The 25,371-nt window shown below is 34.3% G+C and overlaps 1 protein-coding gene across 4 annotated transcripts in view; it reads left to right on the top strand.

Annotated features, from left to right (window-relative positions):
• Nucleotides 1-25,371, top strand: part of LOC150106650 (ELMO domain-containing protein 2) — a 284,336-nt gene that overhangs the window by 131,262 nt on the left and 127,703 nt on the right. For 2 of the 4 annotated variants that reach the window (XM_090393247.1, XM_090393248.1), the window contains exon 8: nucleotides 11,696-12,776. The exons of 1 other annotated variant lie outside the window; for it this stretch is intronic. In XM_090393247.1, coding sequence (XP_090249373.1) covers nucleotides 11,696-11,856 — 161 coding nt within the window. In that variant the 3' untranslated portion in view covers nucleotides 11,857-12,776. Of the gene's footprint in view, nucleotides 1-11,695; nucleotides 12,777-25,371 lie in introns of those variants that run through there. One more of the 4 variants, XM_090393250.1, reaches the window with a different exon arrangement.

Genomic DNA, 25,371 nt, shown 5'->3' with positions numbered 1-25,371 from the left:
AATTCCTCCACGTCTACCTTAGTAGAACCTTCTGTGGGACCATAGGCACAAATAAGTCTCATTGTCCAGTTCCCCATTCTCATATTTGCCCACATTACTCTACTTGAGACTGACTGCCATTCAAGAAGATTAGCCTCGTATTTTGTGTTGAATACTATGGCTACTCCTTTTCCTTGATTGTCATTGCCTGAATATAACATTTTGTATTTATTGCTCAGAAAGATCTCACCAGTTTTGGTCTTTTTTGTTTCGGTCACCCCTATTATGTCGATCTGGTACTTATCTAATTCCTCAGCTAGCTCCATTTCTTTTCCATTCAGGCTTCTTACGTTGATAATACCGATCTTTAACTCTGGTGATGTTGAGTTGGGGTTTGTTTTCAGATTTGTTCCAGTAGCTAACTTTTCGCTGTTCGCCCTGGTTCCCTGGCAAAGACAACGGGTGCCTTGTTTAACCGGGCGACGCCCCAGCCGGCATGAAATTTTATCATGTTGTACCATCATTTTTTATTTTGGTTTAGCCAATAAGAATACAATTTGGTCGGCTAAATCCCAGATTGCCAGCCCATCCTCGTTCATTCAGTATCAAAGTAGATACCCAACAGGGTGCACCACGAGAAGGTGAGGATTGGACATTAGGTCAGAAGCCCTGGTCGGTTCTCCGCATTCCTTTAAAGGCTATGTGGAGGTCTCCTCTCAGTTATACAGCTTTGAATAAAATATTTATTTCTCTATTTTGGAAAACCAAAGTTAGAAAAAACAACAGATTGATTACAAACTCTCAAAGTTACAGGAAATGCTGGTTGATTAAAAAAAAAAAAAAAAAGTTAATGTGAAATTTGGCATTGTTTGGACCTCGCAATATTTTCATAGTCAAGTTGATATGAAGAAGTGGTCAATTGCAAACAATCATCCAAATGATCATTTGTAATTTGGTTTCTTAATTGATTTTTTATGACGGTCATATTTGAAAAAGCAGATTCTGACAAGTATGTCGATCTGAAACTCGACAAAATTTTGCATGCAATATCAGTTAATATTGGGAATTTTCCACATGCATACTTCCAAATGGCTTCATTGTTTATTGATTTTAAATGTAAACTATTCTGAATGTTTATTATCTCACGTTCTACTTCAGCTTGGTTTATATCAAACAGCCCACTAATTTTATTTGAAATTTCTGTGATGTTCCTGTTTCCTTGAAATGGATTATTGATAAAAGATACAATCATTTCAGTTTTATTACAATCTTTAAATCATGAATTTATTTCTTCCTCAATTAATTCTATTTCACGAATAAATTCTTTTAAATCATAGCAAAGCATTTTTTGAAATTATAAAAATTCAAAAATTTTTATAAATATAGGAGATGTCTAAATTTGCGGTCATTTATATTTTTCTTTAATAAAAGTAAGTATTGTTGGAAAGTTTTTATTGAACTTAACATGTCAATTAAATTTTTATCTCTACTTTGTAACTCTAAATTTAAATTGCTTAATTTCGTACAGAAATCTACTAAAAACGATAAGTGTAACAACCATCTTTTATCACTCAATTGAGGATAAATATCTCCTTTTTCATCAAGAAAATTTTTTGTATCGTTAAGTAATACAAGAAATCTTTCTAAAAATTGACTTCTGCTGAGCCAGCAAACATTGTACAACAGAAGTTCCCCATCATCATCTGCCTGTAATTTAAATAACCGCCGTTGCAGGGCTTTTCCTCCAACAGAATTTACAATTTTAAATGTAATATCCAAAACATCTTTTACTACACTTTTACATAATGAAATGAAGGTTGATTTATTACCTATCATTGCTGGAGCACCATCAGCAGTAATAGACACAAGTTTAAAAAGCGTAAGTTTGTGTTGTTTCACAAATTCATCAAATGCCGAAAAAATGTCTTCTCCCCTAGTCCTTCCCAATAATGGTATAATTTTCAAAAGTTCTTCTTTACTTGAATAATCTTGAAATACCATGCGAATAAATCATTAACTGAGCAATATCAGTGAAGTCGTTTGATTCATCAAATTGTAATGAAAATGCAACACACTGGTGAATGTCTGACATTAACCTGGCATGTAAACTTTTCTCTGGCAATTGGAACTCTTCCTTTCGGCAATTTGAAACCTTGTCTCTACGGCATAGAAGTAGTCTCGAACCGAGAAGCTCCTTTCTGGAAACGGGAAACTCCTCTCTCAAGCAACGTGGATCTGGGCAGTCTCTGATGGCGACTCTGGACTTGGCAGCCTCCTCTCTGACAGCAATTCTGGAACCTTGACCCCCTTCTGCTTGCTTCAGTCCCTTTTTATTAGGCCTCCTCAGAGACCTGACATGAAATTTGGCAACTCCCAAAGAATCGGTATGATTCTTTCATCTTAAGTTTCAAGTTTGTCACGCCTTTTGTTCTCCTCTGCTTTCTTTTGATTGTAAGTTGCCGGCCATCGGAAAGTTGTTTGAACTCTTTCTGACTGACTTCGGAGATGTTTACACTTAGAGCCTGCAAGCTTTTCTCATACATACAAGTTTCAATAACAATCTTTCTAATGCTGATATATACAGCTTCGGCAACAAAAACATTGCTTTTATTTTTAACATTCTAACATATTCTTATTAAAGCAGTATATACAGTTAGCTTCAAAAGAGTTATTTACAAAAACATCTAATACAAACTATACCGAGACAAAGTTTATTTTTTTACAATATTCACATGGGATTTAACCTAAGTAAAAAATCAATGTAATGTGCTTTGGAATATTTAAGCGACAATTGAGTTTTTATACTGTGCTTATAATCGTATTCACTTGGCTCGCTGTTTGACTTCCACTGATCCAAATTAATTAATTTACCTGGAATTATAAGAAAATTACTGATTTGACAATTTTAACGAAAAATAAATAAATAATAGCAATACACTTAAAGTTAATTAAAAATAATACAAAATAATGATAAATAAAATATTATGTTTTCAGTTTTAATTAAATTTGTAAGGTAGGAGGAATACACAAGAGATCAACCAAAAAAGTCGCTCCGTGATTGACATGTTGAACGCCCCTGGCATATAGTATTCAGTCCCCATCATCTTTTTTCTATCTTTTGCTTAATAAGACTACATGTCTATTTCATTTCTACCCTATTTATTCTTTATACTCTAATGATACATTCCAACATTACATCATTTAAGTATTTTTTAGGATGTTTCCTATGCACCTTCTGATATATTTACCATCCAGCAAATACTTTGTTGCTAAAGGATTAAAAAAATAAAAAGTGCCACTTCTTATGTTTGAGACAGCATTGCAACAATGGAACATTGTTAAGAAGAGATGACTTGCTCAAAAATATTTTGTGCATAGAAAATAGAATATAAAACACACACTCCATGAACCTAATTTAATAGTGCAACTTCATATTTAATTCTCATGAAAAACTTTGTTGAAATATTGGACACAAAACTACAGAACCTCTAAAATTTTAAGAATCTAAACTTATGGAAGACATATTTGTTAGATCTCAGATTAGTAAAAGCATTAAAAGTTCAACAATTTGAAAAGCGTCTCAGTAACTTAGAGTTTAAAGCCTGGAAATTATTCTGAAATATTGTTGAAACGTTTTTAGTCATCATTTTAAGCTGAAAGTTATAAAGTATTAGTTAATAGATTTATAACAGGTACTATGTACCTCGGTCTGGATTTCACATATAGTCACTTCCTTCATTTACACATGCGTCAGGTTTTTTCTAGTGATGCACAAAATATGATTTGGCTGAATAATTGAATACAAATATTCAGTTCGAATTGGGTCAAAGCATACTGAATTAAATTTTTTAAACAGTTTTTTTTGTTAAATATTAATTGAAAATTATTAAAAAAATTAATGTGTGTACATTTTTTGATTCAAAACATTTGTTTATATATATATTTTTTTAAAAATTTAATTCATTATGCTTTTGCCAATGAATTTTGGGGGGGTGCTTAAATATCAAAGCTGTATAACTGAGAGGAGACCTCCACATAGCCTTTAAAGGAATGCGGAGAACCAACCAGGGCTTCTGACCTAATGTTCAATCCTCACCTTCTTGTGATGCACCCTGTTGGGTATCTACTTGGATACTGAATGAACGAGGATGGGCTGGCCATTTGGGATTTAGCCGACCAAATTGTATTTTTATTGGTTAAACCAAAATAAAAAAAAAAATGATGGTACAACATGACAAAATTTCATGCAGGCTGGGGCGTCGCACGGCCCCTGTTGTTTTTGCCAGGGAACCAGGGCGAACAATGAAAAGTCAGCTACTGGAACAAATCTGAAAACACATCCCAACTCAAAATCGCCAGAGTTAAAGATCAGTACTATCAACATAATAAGCGTGAATGGCAAAGAAATGGAGCTAGCTGAGGAATTAGATAAGTACCAGATCAACATAATAGGAGTGACTGAAACAAAAAAAGACAAAAATTGGTGGGATCTTTCATCATCATCAAATTCCTGCCATGTACCCTCAAGGGGTGTACAGGATATGACAGTTCTACATGAAAAAATTACATCATTACTAACTTCCTATCTACAATTTTCCTACAAATCTGTCTGTTACTTGTCAAGACTCCAACATTATCAGATCTTATATTTCTATCGTCTAAGGCACTTTGTACCGTATCAATCCACCTATATCTTGGTCTTCCTCTGGGTCGTTTTCCTGCCAACCTGGCAGAGAACACTTGTTTTGCTAATCTTTCCTCGCCCATTCTGTTTAAGTGACCACACCACCTCAGATTAGCTCTGCTAACGCATTCCTGGATGCTGACAATGTCAAGTTCTTTCCTAATATCCTAATTTTTAATATGATATTGCCATTGATGCCATTTGTTCACGCCTCTAATCTTTCTCAGGACTCTCATATCTGCGGTCTCTAGTCTTTGGTCAAGTGTTTTACTTCTGACCCAGCTCTCAGATCCATAAGTTAAAATTGGTTTGAACACAGTCTTCTATACAGCTAATTTAGTGTTCCGACTAATCTCTTTCTTATTCCATATGAATTTATTCAATTGACTTCCCACAATACCAGCTTTGCTGATTCTGTTGTCTATTTCTATATTTAGTTTACCATCTTCAGTAAAAATTGTGCCTAAGTAGCTGAAATGTTTTACTTGTTCCACAGGTTCTCCATTCACAACACAGTTGACATTTTCAATGATTCTGCCTATTTTCATTGTCTTTGTCTTTTTATTGCTGACCTTCATACCATATCTATTACAACAGCTATTCAATTTAGTCAGAGAATCTTGCAGACTTGTAGCAGATTTATTTAGAAGTATAACATCATCCGCATAAAGCAAAGAGCTGACATTAACATCTCCAATTTTGATATCAGGTTTAATACCACTTTCCTTCATAATGTGATCCATATAAATAATGAACAACAGAGGGGATAATGTACATCCTTGTCTCACACCAGATTTAACATTAAACCATCTTCCTGTACTTCCTTCAATTCTAACTGCTGACTTACAACTCACATAAAGACTAAGTATTGCTTGATATAATGCCCAATTGAGACCATATAACTGCAGCATATTGAATAGCTTCTCTCTTGACATCTTGTCATATGCCTTTTCCAAATCGACAAAACTTAAATACAGATATTTGTTATATACCCATGCTTTCTCGACTATTTGTCGTAAAGTGAAGATCTGATTCTGACAGCTTCTATTTGGCCTGAATCCAGCTTGTTCTTCACTAAGCTTTTCTTCCACAATTCTTCTCAACCGTTTCTCAAGTATACTTGCATAGATCTTGCCAGGAACACTCAGTAGGGAAATACCTCTGTAATTCTCACATTCAGTTTTATTTCCCTTTTTTTATATATGGGTACTATGAGAGCTCTACTCCAATCATCGGGAATTTGTCCCTCTCTCCAGGCTTTCTGAACTATGCAGTGCAGCCACTGTAAGCTCTTATACCACCATATTTCAGCATTTCTGGTCAAATATCATCTACTCCTCTCAGTTATACAGCTTTGAGCCTTAAGCACCCCGGTCTTTCTGAGCAATAAATAAAAAATGTTATATTCAGGCAATGACAATCAAGGAAAAAGAAGGAGTAGCCATAGTATTCAACACAAAGTATGAGGCTAATCTTCTTGAATGGCAGTCAGTCTCAAGTAGAGTAATGTGGGCAAATATGAGAATGGGGAACTGGACAATGAGACTTATTTGTGCCTATGGTCCCACAGAAGGTTTTACTAAGGTAGAAGTGGAGGAATTTTTTGCGGCTTTAGAAAAAGCAACTGACACAATGAAAAAGGAAAAGTTGGTCCTTGTTGGAGGATCTAAATAGCAGAGTAGAAAATGATTGTGAGACACATATATTTTGGGAAAATTTGGAGAAAAGAGCAAAGCTAATAATAATGGCAAATATCTGTTGGATTTCTGCTCAGGACATGGACTGGTTATTATACTAACACCATGTTCCAACATAAAAATGTGCACGAATTCACATGGAGAGAAGAGGAAAGGAATAAGAAAAGTCTCATTGACTATGTTATTGTTGATAGTGATGTTTTCTCCCTGGTGCAGGACACCAGAGTGTACAGAGGATTTGAAATTGGAAGTGATCACTATTTAGTCTTGAGCAGGATAAAATTGAATTTCATATTGAAAAGAATAACATGTAAGAAAGTTTTAAAGTGAATAAAATTTGAGCAGCTCTCAGATGTGAACTGCAGAATAAAATACACAAAGATTATTGAAGAAAAAATGAAAGAGTTTGAGAACAGGAATCAAACCTTGGAGATTCAGTGGCAAACTCTAAAGAAAACATTGATTGATTCAGCCAGAGAGGCATGTTGTGAGGTTGTCTGTAAGGCTAAAAAAATCAGAACTCCCTGGTGAACATAGGAAGTTAAAGAGGCAGTGAAGGAAAAGAAGAAAACATACCAAAAGTTCCTGTCAAATAAGTCAGCTTGTGCTCTTAGAGAATATAGAGACAAATGCAGGAATGCTAAACACTGTGTAAAACTAGCGAAACAAAAGTCATGGGAGGACTTTGGCAAGAATGTAGAAAATAAATATCAAGAAGGTGGCAAAATATTCTGGAGGTTGTTGAAAAAGCTTAGGATTGGAGGAAAGAGTGCTATAAAAGCAATTAGAGATGATAATGTTGACATGAAAATGGGAGAAAAAGATATCCTTAAAGTATGGAGTAATTACTTTGAAAAACTGCTAAATGAAACAAGTAGTGATGGCAGCACAGTGGTAAAAAACACTGACCAGGCATGCAGTGAGGAATACATATCCATACTTGAAGTAGAAAAAGCCATCAAAGGCTTGAAATGTGGAAAGGCAGCAGGAGTAGATGATATTCGACCAGAAATGCTGAAGTATGGTGGTATAAGAGTCTTACAGTGGCTGCACTGCATAGTTCAGAAAGCCTGGACAGAGGGAAGAATTCCCGATTATTGGAGTAGAGCTCTCATAGTACCCATATATAAAAAAAGGGAAATAAAACTGAATGTGAGAATTACAGAGGTATTTCCCTACTGAGTGTTCCTGGCAAGATCTATGCAAGTATACTTGAGAAACGGTTGAGAAGAATTGTGGAAGAAAAGCTTAGTGAAGAACAAGCTGGATTCAGGCCAAATAGAAGCTGTCAGAATCAGATCTTCACTTTACGACAAATAGTCGAGAAAGCATGGGTATATAACAAATATCTGTATTTAAGTTTTGTCGATTTGGAAAAGGCATATGACAAGATGTCAAGAGAGAAGCTATTCAATATGCTGCAGTTATATGGTCTCAATTGGGCATTATATCAAGCAATACTTAGTCTTTATGTGAGTTGTAAGTCAGCAGTTAGAATTGAAGGAAGTACAGGAAGATGGTTTAATGTTAAATCTGGTGTGAGACAAGGATGTACATTATCCCCTCTGTTGTTCATTATTTATATGGATCACATTATGAAGGAAAGTGGTATTAAACCTGATATCAAAATTGGAGATGTTAATGTCAGCTCTTTGCTTTATGCAGATGATGTTATACTTCTAAAGAAATCCACTACAAGTCTGCAAGATGCTCTGACTAAATTGAATAACTGTTATAATAGATTATGGTATATAGGTCAGCATTAAAAAGACAAAAACAATGAAAATAGGCAGAATCATTGAAAATGTCAACTGTGTTGTGAATGGAGAACCTGTGGAACAAGTAAAACATTTCAGCTACTTAGGCACGATTTTTTAGTGATGATGGTAAATTAAATATAGAAATAGACAACAGAATCAGGAAAGCTGGTATGGTGAGAAGTCAATTGAATAAATTCATATGGAATAAGAGAGAAATTAGTCAGAACTCTAAATTAGCTGTATGCAAGATGAGTGTTCAAACCAGTTTTAACTTATGGATCTGAGAGCTGGGTCAGAAGTAAAACACTTGACCAAAGACTAGAGACTGCAGATATGAGAGTCCTGAGAAAGATTATAGGCTTGAACAGATGGCATCAATGGCAATATCATATTAAAAACGAGGATATTAGGAAAGAACTTGACATTGTCAGCATCCAGGAATGCATTAGCAGAGCTAATCTGAGGTGGTGTGGTCACTTAAACAGAATGGGCGAGGAAAGATTAGCAAAACAAGTGTTCTCTGCCAGGTTTGCAGGAAAATGACCCAGAGGAAGACCAAGATATAGGTGGATTGATATGGTATAAAGTGCATTAGACGATAGAAATATAAGATCTGATAATGTTGCAGTCTTGACAAGTAACAGACTGATTTGGAGGAAAATTGTAGATAGGATGTTAGTAATGATGTAATTTTTTTTATGTAGTACTCTCATATCCTGTACACCCCTTGAAGGTACATGGCAGGAATTTGATGATGATTATGTTGCTTTTGCCAAATATTTGATGTTTCACAATTCTTTACCTAGCCATGTAACCACATGAAAAAAAAATCCTTATTTCATAACCAAATATATATATACTAGGGGGGGGATCACTCGAAAGTTGCATCCCCCTTCGAGTGTTCAAACTAGCCTAGATGACTGGTAGGTCGGTTCTCCTTGAATTCTGATGACTCAAATTTTGAACACTCGGAAGGGGGTCCCCCCATGTCGCCTAAACCTTCGATCCCCCAAGTTGCAGACTGGTAGGCTGGTTCTCCTTGAATTCTGATGACTCAAATTTTGAACACTCGAAAGGGTCCCCCCCCGGCGCCTATGCGACCCTCCCCCGAGTTGTAGACTGATAGGTCTGTTTTCCTTGATTTCTGATGACTCGAATTTTGAAGACTCAACACCTAGGGTAGCCCCTGAGTTTCAAAACGTTTCAAATAACATGACACAAAAAGGTTACAAAAAAGCTTATCATTTTATATTATACATACGCTAGCCCCCCCCCCCCCTCCCTGAGTTCCGGGCTGGTAAGCTTATAAGACAAAAAAGGAAAGGCAGCTGGAGTATATGATATTCAACCAGGAATGCTCAAATATTGAGGTTTTACAGTGGTTACACTGCATAATTCAGAAGACCTGGTCAGAGGCTCAAATACCAGATGACTGGAATTTTTAAAAAAGGAAAATAAAACAATTATGAGCATTAAAGGTATATTTCTATTGAGTGTTCCTGGTGAGATTTATGCAAGTATACTTGAGAAATGGCTGAGAAAAATTGTTTAAGGGAAGCTTGCTGAAGAACAATCTGAATTGAGGCCAAATAAAGGTTTTCAGAGTCAGATTTTCACTCTAAGACAAATAGTGACGTCATGGGAATGTGAATCTGTATTCAAGTTTTGTAGACCTGGAAAAGGAATATGACCAAGAGGAAAGTTCATCAAAACTACAGTTATATGGTGTAAATGGCATTATATCAAGCTATATATGTAATCAGCAGTTAGAATTGAGAAATTCTAACTGCTGATTACAACAGGAAGATGAGGTGTGCAACAAGGTTGCACATTATCTCCACTCTTATTCATTATCTACCTGGATCACATTATGAAGCAAAGTGGTTAATCCTGATATGATATCAAAGTTGGAGATATTATTCTCAGCTTTTTACCTTATGTAGATGATGATATACTTCTAAATAAATTCAGTATGAATCTGCAAGATTCCCTGACTAAATTGAATAACTGCTGTAATAAATGTTTTACTTGTTCTATATATTTTCCATAATGGATGCAATTGATGTTTTCAATGTTTCTGCCTATATTCATTGTCTTTATCTTCAATAAAAAGATAAAGAATATAGGCAGAAACATTGAAAACATCAACTGTGTCCATTATGTAAAACATATAGAATAAGTAGCACATTTCAGCTATTTAGGCACAATTTTTAGTGAAGAGGGCAATTAAATATGAAAATAGATAACATAATTAGTAAAGCTAATATGGTTGGAAGTCAGTGGAATAAGTTTATATGGAATAAGAGAGAGAAATTTGTCCAAACACTAAACTAGTTGTATACAAGATAGTGTTGAAACCAGTTTTAACTTATGGATCTGAGAGCTGGGTTAGAAATAAAACACTTGATGAAAGACTGGAGACTACAGATATTAGAGTTCTGAGAAGTTAGAGGAGTGAAGAGTTTGCATCAATGGCAGTATCATATTAAAAATGAGGATATTAAGAAAGAACTTGCCACTGTTAGCATTCAGGAATGGTCACTTAAACAGAATGAGAGAGCTAAGATTAGCAAAAACAAGCCAGGTTAATAGGAAAAAGACTCGGAGGAAGACAAATATTTATTTGGATAGACAGTGTAAAAAGCATCTTAGAAGACCAAAGTATAAGATCTAATAATGTTGGAATCTTGATACATAATAGAAAATTATTGATCAGATGTTGGTAATTAACTTTTTCATGTAGTACTATCATAATATCCTATACAGCCCTTGATTGTACATATCTGGAAATTGATGGTGATTAATTAGCCTTGGCATTCAATTATTTCAGCCACAGCATAATGTAAAGATTTTGCTTTGTAATCTGCATTCTATTTTTTTTTTTAGATTATTTGTTAGTCAAATAATCTTTTATTGTATTGTTGGATTTACTTTAAATTCTGACTGCTTACTTGTTCTTGTATTGTGGTTTGATATTTCATTTTCATCTTGTTTTACAAATTTATCTCTGCTTTTTTTCACATGATTATTTTATTAATGTAATTTTTTATGTATCACTCAGATATTTTGTTTGGATATTTTATATTTTCAATTTTTGCATAAATCCTGCAACTTCCAAATATATTGCATTTTTTTTTTTTTTTTATTCATGGCCAAAAAAACTGTACTCTTCTTCAATATTTGAAGACAAATTTTAATACTTAATAATATAATCTTTTAGGCCTGCTTAATATAAACTGAAATAAAAATGCCAAAGAAGGTGTCTATAGTGAACACATATGCAGTCATGCAAGATAAGGGGAGACTTTTCCTGATTTGTTCAGTTTGTTATAACATATGTCATAGAAATTTTTCTTGGTGCAGAAGAATGGAGTACTTATAAGCTATTAAATTTGTATTTTCAGCAAAGCTTGTTTGAATTTTAGCTGTCATATTTATTTTACAAAATATATTTTTAATTGGCAGTCATGCTTATAAATTTTTTTTTTTTAATTTGTGTGTTTTCTTACAACAAATCCTTGGGCACTTGTGTTATTTTGACATTCAAGTCTTCTTTTTTTTTTTTTTCTTTATAGGTTATATATTTTTAGAGTTTGACAAGTTTTGGCTTGCAGAAAAACCGCGAGATATCATGGAATTCAGTCGTATTAGGGACAAGTTTGGTATCCACTTAAAAAACTATTTATCAAAACCAAAAGCTATATTAAAGCTAAATTTAGCTGTGGAAATATTGTGATGATTGTATAAATTAAGCTATAACACATCAGGTATACATACAGTGTATATTTCATATTTTTGCAACTTTTATGAAGCTATACTCTTATATAAGAGGGAAAACATTAGTGTTGTTTGCAAGGAAAATATTTTGAGAAGTTTTAGGCAATATTTTGTGTTCATACAGTACGTTTTTATTTAGTATTGAATTCCTTATCACTTTTGTAACATACTTAAAATGTTAGTTTCTTTACATTTCATACTGTTAAATATTTATGTATTTATTATGCAAACTTTAATTGTTGGATTTGAATATTTTAATATGTTATTAATTTGATTAGCAGAGTTTTGCTGCATAAATTAAAAAGTAAACTGTTATCACTCTCCATAATCTGAAGTCGTGATTTTTTTGCAATTAATTTTATTAAGTTTAACTTAATTTACTATTTTATATTGAGAATAAAATCATTTTTGGAATGATATAGATCATGACATGTTTATAATGATTCCATATACAATTGCACATTATGTATGGTACACTATGCAATTATTTTAATTTTGTGATTGTGCTGTAACTGAATCCATAAAATTATATTTGCACTTAAAGAGCACATACTAACAACAAGAAAATTACTGATAAGATTTCTTGGAAATGTTTGAAAACAGAATAATAAAGAAGAAGGCATTGTGAAATACATGTGAAAATTGTCATTTACAAATAGTAATCAGCTATAAAGGTAGCTTTATTTAAGCAAATTCACAGTTTGTTGAAATCGCAAATTGCAAAAAATAAATTTTCAAAATCCTGCCAATATCTTGTATTTACAAAACTTATCAAACATATTTTTCTTACTCTGCAGTTTATTCTGGTTTGTATAAATATAAATCTGTCAAAAATGTTAATCATTAACATGTAATAATTAAAAAAGAAAAGTTAGTTTATATGACTGTATTTTAATTTCACTATGACATTCATCCAATCTCAAATTTCTGGATTGGAATTTTGGAAGTGTTAGTTTTTCCTCTGAGCACTAAACAGAGTTTAATGATAGACAGAAATTTACATGGAATGTATAATTATTCTTACCTAGATATATTTACTACTCCTTAATGACCAATAAAATTACTCCAGTATACTTTTACTTATTAGTATGGTTCAGTATTTAACATTTTGATGTGTAAATGAATTAGAATATACACTGTTTTTACATTTTGTACAGTTTGTTACATCACATAAGATATACAGCTGCTGGAAATATTTTAAGCAAATGTCTAATGATGTATCTAATTCAAAAATTCAATTTTTTTAAAATGGATACCAATGAATTTAAAAAAAAAAAAATCCAGTGTGCTCCTTTAATGATGCAAGAAGAGTTTTTGATGGAGCAGCACTAATTTTTTTTTTAAAACTAATCTTGCTAACCATAACTGTGTTTGAGTTTTCTTTTCAAACATTCACAAGGATTTTCCTTAATGCCAGAATGCTTTGCTTTAAAACGACATTTTATTGTAAGTCTGGTAGTATGTGGTTATCATGATACATCACACATACTCACTCACCTCACTGAGGTTGTCCCTCGTCACCAGTTGCTAATCTTGTACAAAAGCTAAATACATCTCCTATTTTCTTGATTTTGGTTTGTTTGTCATGTAACACTTGCAGTTTTTCAGCTTTTCTTTTGAACAAAAACTTATCCATCATATCTGTTTCCACAATATAAAAATATAAAATTTTCCATTCAGCAATCTATGATCAAGTGTAAATGAACTGAAACATGTATTTGTACACACACAATATGGATATCATATGATGATTGTTAAATACAGTAATCATGGCTAAATTTTTCAATATAAGAAAATATGGAAAGAATATCAGAATATATTATGGCAGCATATTACAGTATCTTTTGAAATAAAGTCTCCCCAGCCACAAATGAATCATAAGGTATTGCTTCCACACTTTCCTGCAAAAAGATTAACTGGAAATAAATATTAGTTCAAGCTCTTAACCAGTGTGCTATTGTATGTAATGTCTTGCTGAAATTTATTCATTTTCTAGAGTAAGATTATGCTGTTTATTGATTTATATATTCAAAAAGCTTGCATATTCTCCAACATGGAGGGGAAGGGGTGTCATGAAGCTCACAGACTGCTGATCTTATTTTGTCAGAAAGATTGATATTCCATGAGAGGAGTGTTATAGGTTTGACACAGAGGAAAAAAAATTTCAGCACTTGGCTAGAGGGGTAGAACAAGAAATTAAATAAGTGTGTGATTAGCAAGGGTGTGAGGACTAGATTTTTCACTTGGAGACTGGTGGAAGGGTTGCCAGTCTATTGTGAGGACTTGATTGTAATCTGTTGTGTGAATGCTTTGGTTAATGCATTCAAGGAGAGGTATAATAGTATGGATGGTGTCTGCAAAGAGTCTTCAGACTTCCCATGCAATAATATAAATTAAAGATTCCACAAAAATTATATTCTTGGATTAATCCTTCCTCCAAGTGTAAGCAGACAAAGTTTGCATATGAAGTGACTTTACATCAATTGCCTTAGTATCCCATAATGCACGGTACATATCCTTACAGACATGTATAATTTTTTGAGGCATGTTAAAGTGCTGGGATACCTCTCCAAAAACTCTGAGTGATCTATAAGATCACTCTAAATCTCATTGAGTGACTCTGGAGGATCACTTTCTAAACTCATCACTCCTGACCTAAATCATTTCAGGATAGGAAACTCAGCAGCGGCTCCATTCATTGACAGGGTGGGTTTTTGCCTATATACAAGTAGGCAAAAGGTGTCTCACCTTATTACTAACTAAAGTACTCTGGATTAGTGTTCGTTGTTGGAAGTTTTTTCACTTGATTATACTATAAGTTGCCAAGAAATTGTATACTTGGTTTATCCAAGTGCAAGCAAACGAATCTTGCATGTAAAGTGACTTCACAACTGGTCTCCTTGTATATAGAGGCTGATGCCTTCACATAATTTGCCTTAGTATCCCATAATTCCCTAATGCTTAGTATCCTATGCTCAAACTTTGTTTACTTACACTTGGATAAAGGATGAAACCAAGAATATAATTTATTGGCATCTTTAATTTATAGTATAACCAAATGGTACCAAGTGAATAAACTTTCAACAACTAACTGTAATTCAGAGCCTTTTAGTAATAAGGTGTGACACCTTTTGACTATTTGTATATGGGAAATATGACTTACATTATTTCAACCTTGTTATCTCTTTTGGGTATGGCTTCCATGCCAAAATCTGAGTTGTCATCAGATTTTGGCAAGATAAATACAATACTTTGGTTTTCTTTCGTTTGTTACTCACTTTGATTTTATTTTACTGGTGCTAGTGGTGGTTTTGTCCCCACTAGCACTGTTTTTTAAGTAAATATTAAGATTACTGGTAGTGCAGTTAATATCTGCATTACAGGATATCTGCATAACAGTATCATGGCTACCATTTTATAGTAGCTCACGTAGAGCATTTGCTGGTGGTGTAGATTTATTTCTATATCAAGGGATTATTTAATTCTCAGTCTTACAACTGAAAGTTTTTTTTTTTTTTTTTTTTTTTTTTTTTTTGCTTACAATCAAATGCAGAGGTTTTAGTCTTTTTTCCCACCTGAGATAATGGTACCAATTCCTCCGAGAGTGCAAACTCTAGGAATTGAAATTCCAGGATGTGAAGAAGCAAAATGGGCAACTAAGGTTTCAAAAGAGATAGCTGGTGCTAGTAAGAGCTATTCTTCCATCCTGTACAGCAGAGGGGAATATTTAATTATAGTTAAAGATGTGGAAACAAGGGACAAACTATTACAGGGGTTTTACTTTTAAAGGCAACACAGTTATTCCTGTAATGGTGGGAAGCCAGGTTAAAAATGTAAGAATTGAAAGATTTTCAATGGAATATATAGAGCGGTAATGAAATTCTTATACAGACATTCTCGAAATGGAGTAAAATTAGTAACATATGAAAGGGTTTAGCAGGTGAAGATCCAAACTGGTTTTCTGGTGATGTCACTTTCACAATTGATATGGAGAAGCCCATACCAAATTTTGTCAACATTGGTACAACCTGAGTTATGGTAAACTATCCCGGAGTACAGAGGCAGTGCCTGCATTGTGGTTCATATGATCACTTGAGTGGCAACTGCCCCAAATCTAAATGTTTCATCTGCATGGAGATTGGACACATTGCTAATCATTGTCTCAAACCCAGTCAGAAATGCAAAAGTTCTGAACGCTGTGTTAACACCTGTCCTTTCAGAACTTTTGCTGAAAGAGTGGGAACACTGGTAGATCCAATTAGAGCACCATATATATCAGAGAGACATAATGAAAGTTCCCAGATCTTCCAGTTCACTCTAAGATGGAACATTTAAACAAACTATACTTGGTAGAATCACCAAAAGTGCACAACCAAATCAGCTAGAAATTAGTCTCAGAATTCTAGAACTACAGAAGCCACTTTCCAGTCAAATATGGATGGAACAGCATCAGTTGAAATTACCAATAATGAACCTAGTATAACAGATGCAAGATGAAATGAAATGCAAACACATGAAATTGTTCTATAAGGAGAAACTGGAGAAGAAACAGAAAAGCAAGTAAGTCAACTGAAAAAACTTAATATGCGGAGATCATCAAAAAAGAAAGATGAATTAATAAAAAAAGATTGAGGATAAAAAAAAATTTAAAACAATAGGAACTACATCTAAAAGAAAAAGTAACAAAAAATATAAAGATAGATAAGATTGCAAATCGTCAAATGAAGACTCTTCAGGCTCAGAAGAGTTTATGGACTATGAGGAATCATCTCATGCTAATAAAGAGAAAGCAAGAGATCCAATTAAAGAAAAAATAAAGTTTATTGATTCAAAGTTTTCTCAGTACAATTATCATCTACATGTAAAGAAAATAACTAGCTTCCAAATCAAGAATGATAGGCATGAAATTGAAATAATGGAAAGCAACTGCAAAAAACTGGAAAACAGTTTACGAGAAGCAGACTACACAGTTACTCCTTCGCAGATGGAAGATCTTCTCATCAGGTTTATCCAAAAATCTAGCAGTTAAAGACTTACCAGTAACACTTTGCCAATCACAGCATCTCCTTTCTGCATTGCCTCATTAAGTGTATAAAGATTCCACAGGCAAATTAAATAAGAAAATACATGGAAACTTATGCTATAATATTAGGTTTTTGTTTCTCCAAGAAATATACTTCTGCAGATATAAATATATAAAAACTTTAACAGATAGATATCACTTCTTTCTTATTGGAGCTTTGGAAGATTTAACTGGGCTGGAGTAGGAGTTCTTATTCTTGCCCCCCCCCCCTCAGGTCAATCTGTAATATCCAAAGGGATGCAGAAGGGAGTATCTTGTCAATAGACTGGAAATAGTGTTGATGTTTATAGATATCACTTCTTTCTTATTGGAGCTTTGGAAGATTTAACTGGGCTGGAGTAGGAGTTCTTATTCTTGCCCCCCCCCCCCTCAGGTCAATCTGTAATATCCAAAGGGATGCAGAAGGGAGTATCTTGTCAATAGACTGGAAATAGTGTTGATGTTTATAGATATCACTTCTTTCTTATTGGAGCTTTGGAAGATTTAACTGGGCTGGAGTAGGAGTTCTTATTCTTGCCCCCCCCCCCCTCAGGTCAATCTGTAATATCCAAAGGGATGCAGAAGGGAGTATCTTGTCAATAGACTGGAAATAGTGTTGATGTTTAATAAGGTTTATAAATGTTTATGCTCCATCCAGTGGAACAGTTAGATGAAAATTCTTCCAGGAATTGGAGCCATATTTATGTGGTGCCCGCTACATCATAGCAACTAGAGACTGGAATTGTATTGCAAATCCCACATTAGACAAAATAGGAGGACACCCCAGTAATGGAAAAGTGGGATATGCACTGGTAAAAACATGTCTTGGCAATGCTCAACTAGTAAACTTATGGAGGATTTGCAATCCTAATCCAAGGCTTACACGTACATGAATAAAGGTATTGGTACCCATCTTGATCACATTTATATCTCTTCTTCACTTATAAATCAGATAATTGAGATAAAACATCTTGACATTGACATGTCAGATCATAATCCAGTTCTACTTAAATTCTACTGCATGGAACAAGTTGAGATCAGTTCTAGACCATGGAGACTTCCACCAAATTTTTTGTTGATCTTTTCAACCAATTCCAGACTGTTCAGATTGGAATAATGATACCTGGAATTGTGATATGTGGTTAAAATTAAAAAAAAAAGCAGTAAAACAGAATATGATTGAATGGGGGAAAGGAACAGGCTTTCCTCAAAAGGAAAAAAGTTGAAACACCTGTATAAAGAGAGAAGCTGATTTGTAGCAAACCGACAATTGTATAGAATGTAGCAACGTCATTAGAAACATTAACATACAGATAACAGTGGAAAAGCAGAAACAAGTAGAAGAAAGAAATTTTAAAATAAGAATACAGCAGCACTTAGCAGATAGCCCTTCATCTGCATTCTTCAATAGACAATTCACTAAATTTCACAAAGAAAGGACTATCACTCAAATCTGCATTGATGGTGAAGACATGTCCACCACTCAAGACATCCTTGACTCCTTTCAAAAACAATACAAAAATCTGTATGAAGACAATAGTATACTGTGGGAAATTATAACTCCTGGAACATTAATGGCTTTCCTGTTCATATTCACGATGGACTTGACAGACCCATTAGAGCATCTGAAGTTACCACAGCCTATAAAGAATGCCAAACAAAAATATCCCCAGAATCTGTATAATGATCTAAGGATAGAACTTTACCACTAGGCCTGGGATTTTATTCTTCCCATTTTAGTTATACTATTAAATTCTTTTCTCTCATCACAACACATACCAAGCGAATTTGTAGCAAGCCATACCATCATCATTCCAAAACCTAATAAAGATCACACTTTAATCAGCAGCTGGAGACCTTTTTCTCTATTTAATACTTACAAGATATTTTTCCACATTATCAGTAAGAGGTTCAAAGTGGAAATGAGATACATAATTAAAAGCATGCAGATGAATGGAGTTCCAGGCTGAGCAGTAGAATTTAATGTTTCTGCTACACGATTGCCTTTACTTAGTTAATACGAAAAGCAATCTATGGCAGTGTACTTATCAGTAGACTTTACTCAAGCATTTGATAATGTCTGGCATCCCTTTCTGTTCCACATCCTCAAGCAAATTGATGTGGGTAAAAAGCTGCTTATGTCAATTCTGCTATCCTAGTTAATGTGTTCCTGTCAGATCTGTCATAATTCAAAAAGGAGTCAAGCAAGGCTCTTAGTCCATTGGTTCTTGAACTTTCTTACAGGAAGTCGACAATACACGTACTGTGCGAGGAATAACAGTTTCTTCAACTATGAAAGGAAAATAAGAGATTAGCATATGACAATGATGTAATTGGCACTTTGAAGGATAATGATTCCATATATATCTATTTTGGTATTTTGGAAAAATTCAGCAACATGAGTGGATTAACTACTAAAGCAGACAAGACAAAATTAAAAGGTTTTGGAAAGTAGGATCTTGGAGGCATTCCTTTTGGACTAACCCATAAGAGAGAACCTCTCATTACATTTGGAATTCCCTTCTCCACTCACCCAATATTACCAGTTCAAGAACTTATATACAAGAACATTGAAACCTTAGAATAAATTAGGACCACTTTCTGTTTCTTCTAAAGCCATAGCACTCAAAACCATAATCTTTCCTACTCAGTTGTACATAATAAATATTACAGACATCACAGGAGCTGAAGAAAAGCAATTATATAGTAACCCTGTACAATTTTTTTGGTCTAGCTGATACCAAGAAGTTAAGGAATTTTTTCAACTATCAAAGAAGCATGGAGGACTTGGGCTTCCAGGTCTTAAAATTCTGTTTTATATATACATATATATTTAAGCAATACCGCTTCAAAAATCCATTAAACATTGCAGACCTTCTCCTATACTATCTAGGTTTCATCTTCCCCTGTTTGGAGTAAATGATTATAAAGGTCCAAAAGCTGAGATTGTTCCTGAATACATACTACAACATTCTGTGCTTAACTCTAAGACTCCTACAACACTTTGACATAGACATTCTTTTCATTAAAAAAAAGTAAAATTTAGTATAAAGAAATCATTAGTATCTTTTGCCACAAACTTCTGCAGTTGGTTACTAACAGCAACACTTTATTTCATAACTTATTGAAGTTCCAAGGATACCATAACAGGAGGAATCTTGCACATGGTCAAACAAACTTGCACATGCACAAGTCTCCAAGAATTGCACATGGTTGCCTTCTAGTTAATACTTTCAAATGGGATAATTTAACATCAGAGATCCAATCTATGACATTTGTTACCAGTTGGAAACAGTAGAACATACATTCTACAGCTGTCCTCTTGCCTGCTTATTTGGAACAGATTATGTAACATGTTGGGCATTCCATTACTCACCTAGAACATGTTATTTTTTTGCAACACCCACCACTTGCCAGCAATGGGAAGAGAATTTTGATTTTTATAATTAATGAATTAAAATATCATTTATAGAATGTTAGAAAGAAACATGGATTTGAAAAACAGCGATATGACATCCACAATCTTTATAATATATTATTGTATTGTGGAAATTTTATTATTCAGTCAGACAATTTATGTATTAGGTATTTAGAAAGATGCATTCTAGGAGATATCACATTTTTGGCTAGGTGATGTAGACCACCCACATTATGCAATATTCACCAAGGGGAGATAAAATTCTGTCTATTTTTATTATGAGAGGTTTTTTAAATGGTTCCATCCTCTTAATTCAGTGTAGTCTTATAGTCAATTGTAGAGATGACTGGAGAGCAATCCCAGGCAGAAAAGGTCAATCAACTCAAGGCTGTTAAGTCAGATTAGGCTAACCACCTTGGTATCAGTCATCTTGGTGTTTTAGTTTTAATTGGTCTTTTGGTCATTCATCTACATGAGATTGGTGAAAAAGGAGAATTGATAGCCTTTGGCTATATGATGATATAAACGAGCTGAGGCCTTTTCTCTATCTCATATACTATCTATCTCTCTCTTCTTTCTCCTGATACTATCAGGCTCTCTTGCACCCCTATACTTACTACTCTAGGCTTATAATGAATACCCGTTTACCCACCTCAACAAAAGTTGAAACCAGTCTGGGTAGTAGCCCTTTCTATAATGTATAGCATTATACATGTCTATTAGGATATGTACCTTGCATTATGGGATACTAAAGCAATTGATGTGAGGTCATTAGCTTCTATATACAAGTAACCCAGTTGTGAAGTCACTTCAAACGCAAACTTTGCTTATACTTGGATAAAGGATTAAACCAAAAATATAATTTCTTGGTATCTTTAACTTATTATCCTTTATTTAAGTGTCACAAACAATGTCTGTGCGTAAAGTATCTTCAAAACTGGACTACTTGTATATAGAAGCTAATGACTTCACATTAGTTGCCTTAGTATCCCATAATGCAAAGTGTACGTGCACACACACAGCCATCCTTTCAGATGTGTATAATACAATGCATTATGGGAAGGGCCACTAGTCAGATCAGTTTCAATCTTTATTGAGGTCACATCAGTAGGAGCCAGACCTAAAAGACCAAGGTTGAAGTAGTGCAGAAGTCATATATTATTGACTTCTGCACTTGTGCCTTGCATTATGGGATACCAAGGCAATTGATATGCAATCATTGGCCTTTATATACAAGTAGCCAGTTGTGAAGATACTTCATGCACAGACATTGTTTGCTTACACTTGGATAAAGGATTAAACCAAGAATATAATTACTTGGCATCTTTAATTAATTTGTAGTATAACTGAATGAAAAAACTTTTAATAACCATGCAATAATAATAATAATTCACTGTCTTGGGGGGGATGAGGAATACAGTAAGGAAACGTATAAAGAGTAGTTGATTAATCCCTTTGAAGATCTAAACAAAGGTCATATAGTTATCCTTCATAAACATGTAAATACATTTTTATGTGACTTTCTGCAAACAGTTGTCAATGTATAGTACATTAATACCAGGAGCAAGCAAGGAATTTTGTTGTTATTATCGTTAGTGTTGGTGTAGCTCAGTGGAGTGGTGTTTGCACTCCTCGGTACTAAACTGGCTGAAGAAAGAGCATCTTGAGCTCAAGGTCTGGTACGACATGAGTTCGTACCAGAGCTCAAGTTAGTCAGGCTCTGGTATGGGCAAGCAGGTTTTTTCTTCCAGAAACTCTGTTTTTTTTTTTTTGTTTGTCCCATAAGAAAATTGACCGTAGAACCCACACTTTTTAGACAAAAAATATTGTGTTAGGGCTAGGGATCACGAGATGAAAGCACTTGTTAGCCATCTCTCCACTGCATACCACTTAATTTTAGTTGATAGCCCTGGGCCAGCTATCTCTGATTGGCTACCATTGGAGATTGAGCTATCCACTCACTCTTCAAAATTGTCTTGCCTACTCCCTATAAGGGAATAAAAGGCTTTAGCTGATTATTATTTACTTTTTACATAATTAAAAAACTGTTCTTAAGACCAAATATGGAATGAATTTTTCAAGCCACTTAAGGCCTCCATTGGTAGAGCGATGGTCTCCTAGGTAATAAAACTCATCCTCTGCCTAAAAGATAATCACAAACATCCATGCCCAAGCCAGAATCCAAACCTATCCTGTTGGTGGAGACTAGGTACATTAATAACTTGATCAACCAGGCTGTTAATGTACTTTCCCTTCATAATACCCTTATCTCAGATAAGGGTGTGTTATGTTGTCCTAAGTACTTGTATGAGTCAACTTGTTCTATAGGGATGTTATCAATACATAAATGACTGTCACTTGTGTAGATGTTTTTGATCCATTTTGTTTTTTCTAGATTCATTTCTAAGCCTATCTTACTGCTGTTTGTGTATACTTTTTCACACATTTCTTCTAGGTCTTTTGGGTTGTGGGATATCAGTAGTAGATCATTGGCAAACATAAGAATTTGTAGCTTTTCACCATCTATGCTTATTCCTCTGTTTAGGTCTATTTTTTTTTCAGAATGTATTCTAAAGTGCTGGTAAATAGATCTGGGGAGATCACATCACCTTGGCAGACCCCTCTCTTTATATCTATATTTATAGGTTGATCAAATAGGGTTATTTGTGTGGTCTGATTTTTGTTAATTTCTTTTATCATGTGGATATAAGTAGGGTCCACATTTATTTCCAGTAAGGCACTGATGACTGCATTGTGTTCTATGGTATCAAATGCTTTTTTAAAATCAATAAAGAGGAAATAGAGGGATTCGGTATTCTCTGCATTTTTCTGTTAGTTGTGAAATGACCTGGATATGATCTATTGTGGAGAAGCCTCTTCTGAATCCTGCCTACTCTCTGCTGGAGTTGTCTTCTAGAGTGTTTTGGATTCTGTTCAGTATTATTCTGTTCATGATCTTATATATGTGAGAGAGTAGACAGATTGGACGATAGTTTTTTATGTCTTCCTTGTTCCCTTTTTTTGAATAGAAGTATGGTTTTTGAGGTTTTCCATTCCTCTGGAATCTTTCTTTCTTTGAAGTACCACGTGAATCTGTCAGCCAAGGCTTTGAAAATAATTGGTCCACCTTGTTGGATTTCTTCAGCCTTAACATGATCAAGTCCTGAGGCTTTACCTTTACTCATTTTCTTAAGGGCATGTTCTATTTCTCCTGGAAGTACATCTGGTATATTGCTTGGTTTTGGAATGATAGGTTCTGAAACTTGGCACTTAGTTGCATAGAGATCATTATAAAAATTCTGCACAATTTCTTCTATCCTTTTTCTATTAGTATGTTTTTCTCCATTTTGATTCTATAAAGCAGATGGAATTGACTGTTTAACATTTAAGTCTTTCTCTATTTTTTTCAGGCTGGTTTTTGCCTGCATTGTTTCTCTTAATTTTTGTATCCTGAAAGCTTTGTAGTCTTCTGGAATTCTTTTCCTTAGTAACTTACAGATAATTTTGTATTTTAGAAAATTTTCTTCAGTTCTTTTCTCTTTTTCAGTAGTTCTATAGTTTGAGGTGAGAGTCGTTCTCTTTTCTTTTGTTTCACAGGAATTTCTGATTTTTACTTGCACTCGTTGAATTTATTAATAAAGCCAATATAGTCATAATTTATGTAACAGTTTTTAATAGTCCATTCGGTCTCTTCTATGTACTTCCTGAACTTGTGGTAGTCTATTTGTGTAGGTTGTCTTTTATGGTTTGATGTTGCCCTGATATGTTGTTCTTTTTTGTGGTCTATTCTTATAATGGCTCTGAGGAGTCTGTGGTCGGAATCTATGTTGAAGTATGTTTCGCCTATTGTACCAACATTTTGTACCAGTCTTTTACAGTCTGTTAAAATGTAGTCAATTTCATTTTTTGTGTCTCCATTCAGTGATTGCCAAGTCCATCTTCTTCCTAGGTGTTTGTTGAAAAAAGTGTTCATGATAAAGAGATTAGCTGAATCAGCTGCAGCAAATTCAGCTAATCTTTCTCCTCTTCTATTTCTTTCTCCTAGGCCATGTGGTCCTATAAACTTTTTCATCTTCTTTTCCACATCCTATTTTGGCATTAAAGTCACCACCAACGAATGTGGATGTTGACTTGTAATTTAATGCCTGTTCAAGATTCATGTAAAAATTTTCTATTTCTTGATTATCAGCTACAGATGTTGGAGCATAGCAGGATATTAATTTTATTGTTATATTGTTCTCTATTCCAATTACGAGTACACCTATTCTTTCAGATATGATGTTACAAGAAAGGATCGACTTGGTGAGCTTAGATTTAACAATGAAGCCCACTCCGCCTTGTTTGCCATTGTTTGAGGATGCTCCGAGAAGTATCTGTGAGCCATTGTACCATCTTGCTGTCAGTTCTTTCAATCTTTTTGTTTCATTCACTAGCAGGATATCCAAGTTGATATTGGTTAGTTCTTTGATTAATAAATCTATTCTGTAGTCTCTTGCCAAAGTTCGAGTATTGAGGGTACCGATTGCCATTTTCATAGATTTAAGAGGCAGCCTGTTTTCATCTGCGAGATTCTTAGCATCCCTGGCCACACTTGGTGCCTTACTGCCACTGTAGGAGGGTGAGTGTGGGCCATGCAGGACTCGGGGCCATTTCTGTTGTTGTAGTGGCATCTTTGCTGTGGTTGCATATACACTTCTCCTGACCAGGGTTCTGAAGTTTTTGCCAGAGCTCTATTAGTGATGTTGGGTCCAGGTCCGATAGTGGTTAGGATTCCCAACACCTCAGGGTGCACCACGGGGAGTTAGAGTTGGACTTTGCATAAAGGAAATATGTTTATAAATTATAGTTTTGAGAAAATTAAAACTGTTAATTTTCAAATGTGCAAAAATTTGCAAAAATTTTGGCTCTTGTGAATATTGTTTTTCTCGACAATGTTACCTGCATGTGTTAAGATTTTAATATATTTATGTTTATGATTTTGTGTGTGTGTTCTG

Source organism: Typopeltis vanoorti, chromosome 5, assembly GCF_054136105.1.
Source record: "Typopeltis vanoorti isolate ZY-2024b chromosome 5, IOZ_Tvanoo_1.0, whole genome shotgun sequence".
NCBI classification, from domain to species: domain Eukaryota; kingdom Metazoa; phylum Arthropoda; class Arachnida; order Uropygi; family Thelyphonidae; genus Typopeltis; species Typopeltis vanoorti.
Note: the sequence above shows the minus strand (reverse complement) of the source record. Positions and strands in the feature narration are given on the sequence as shown.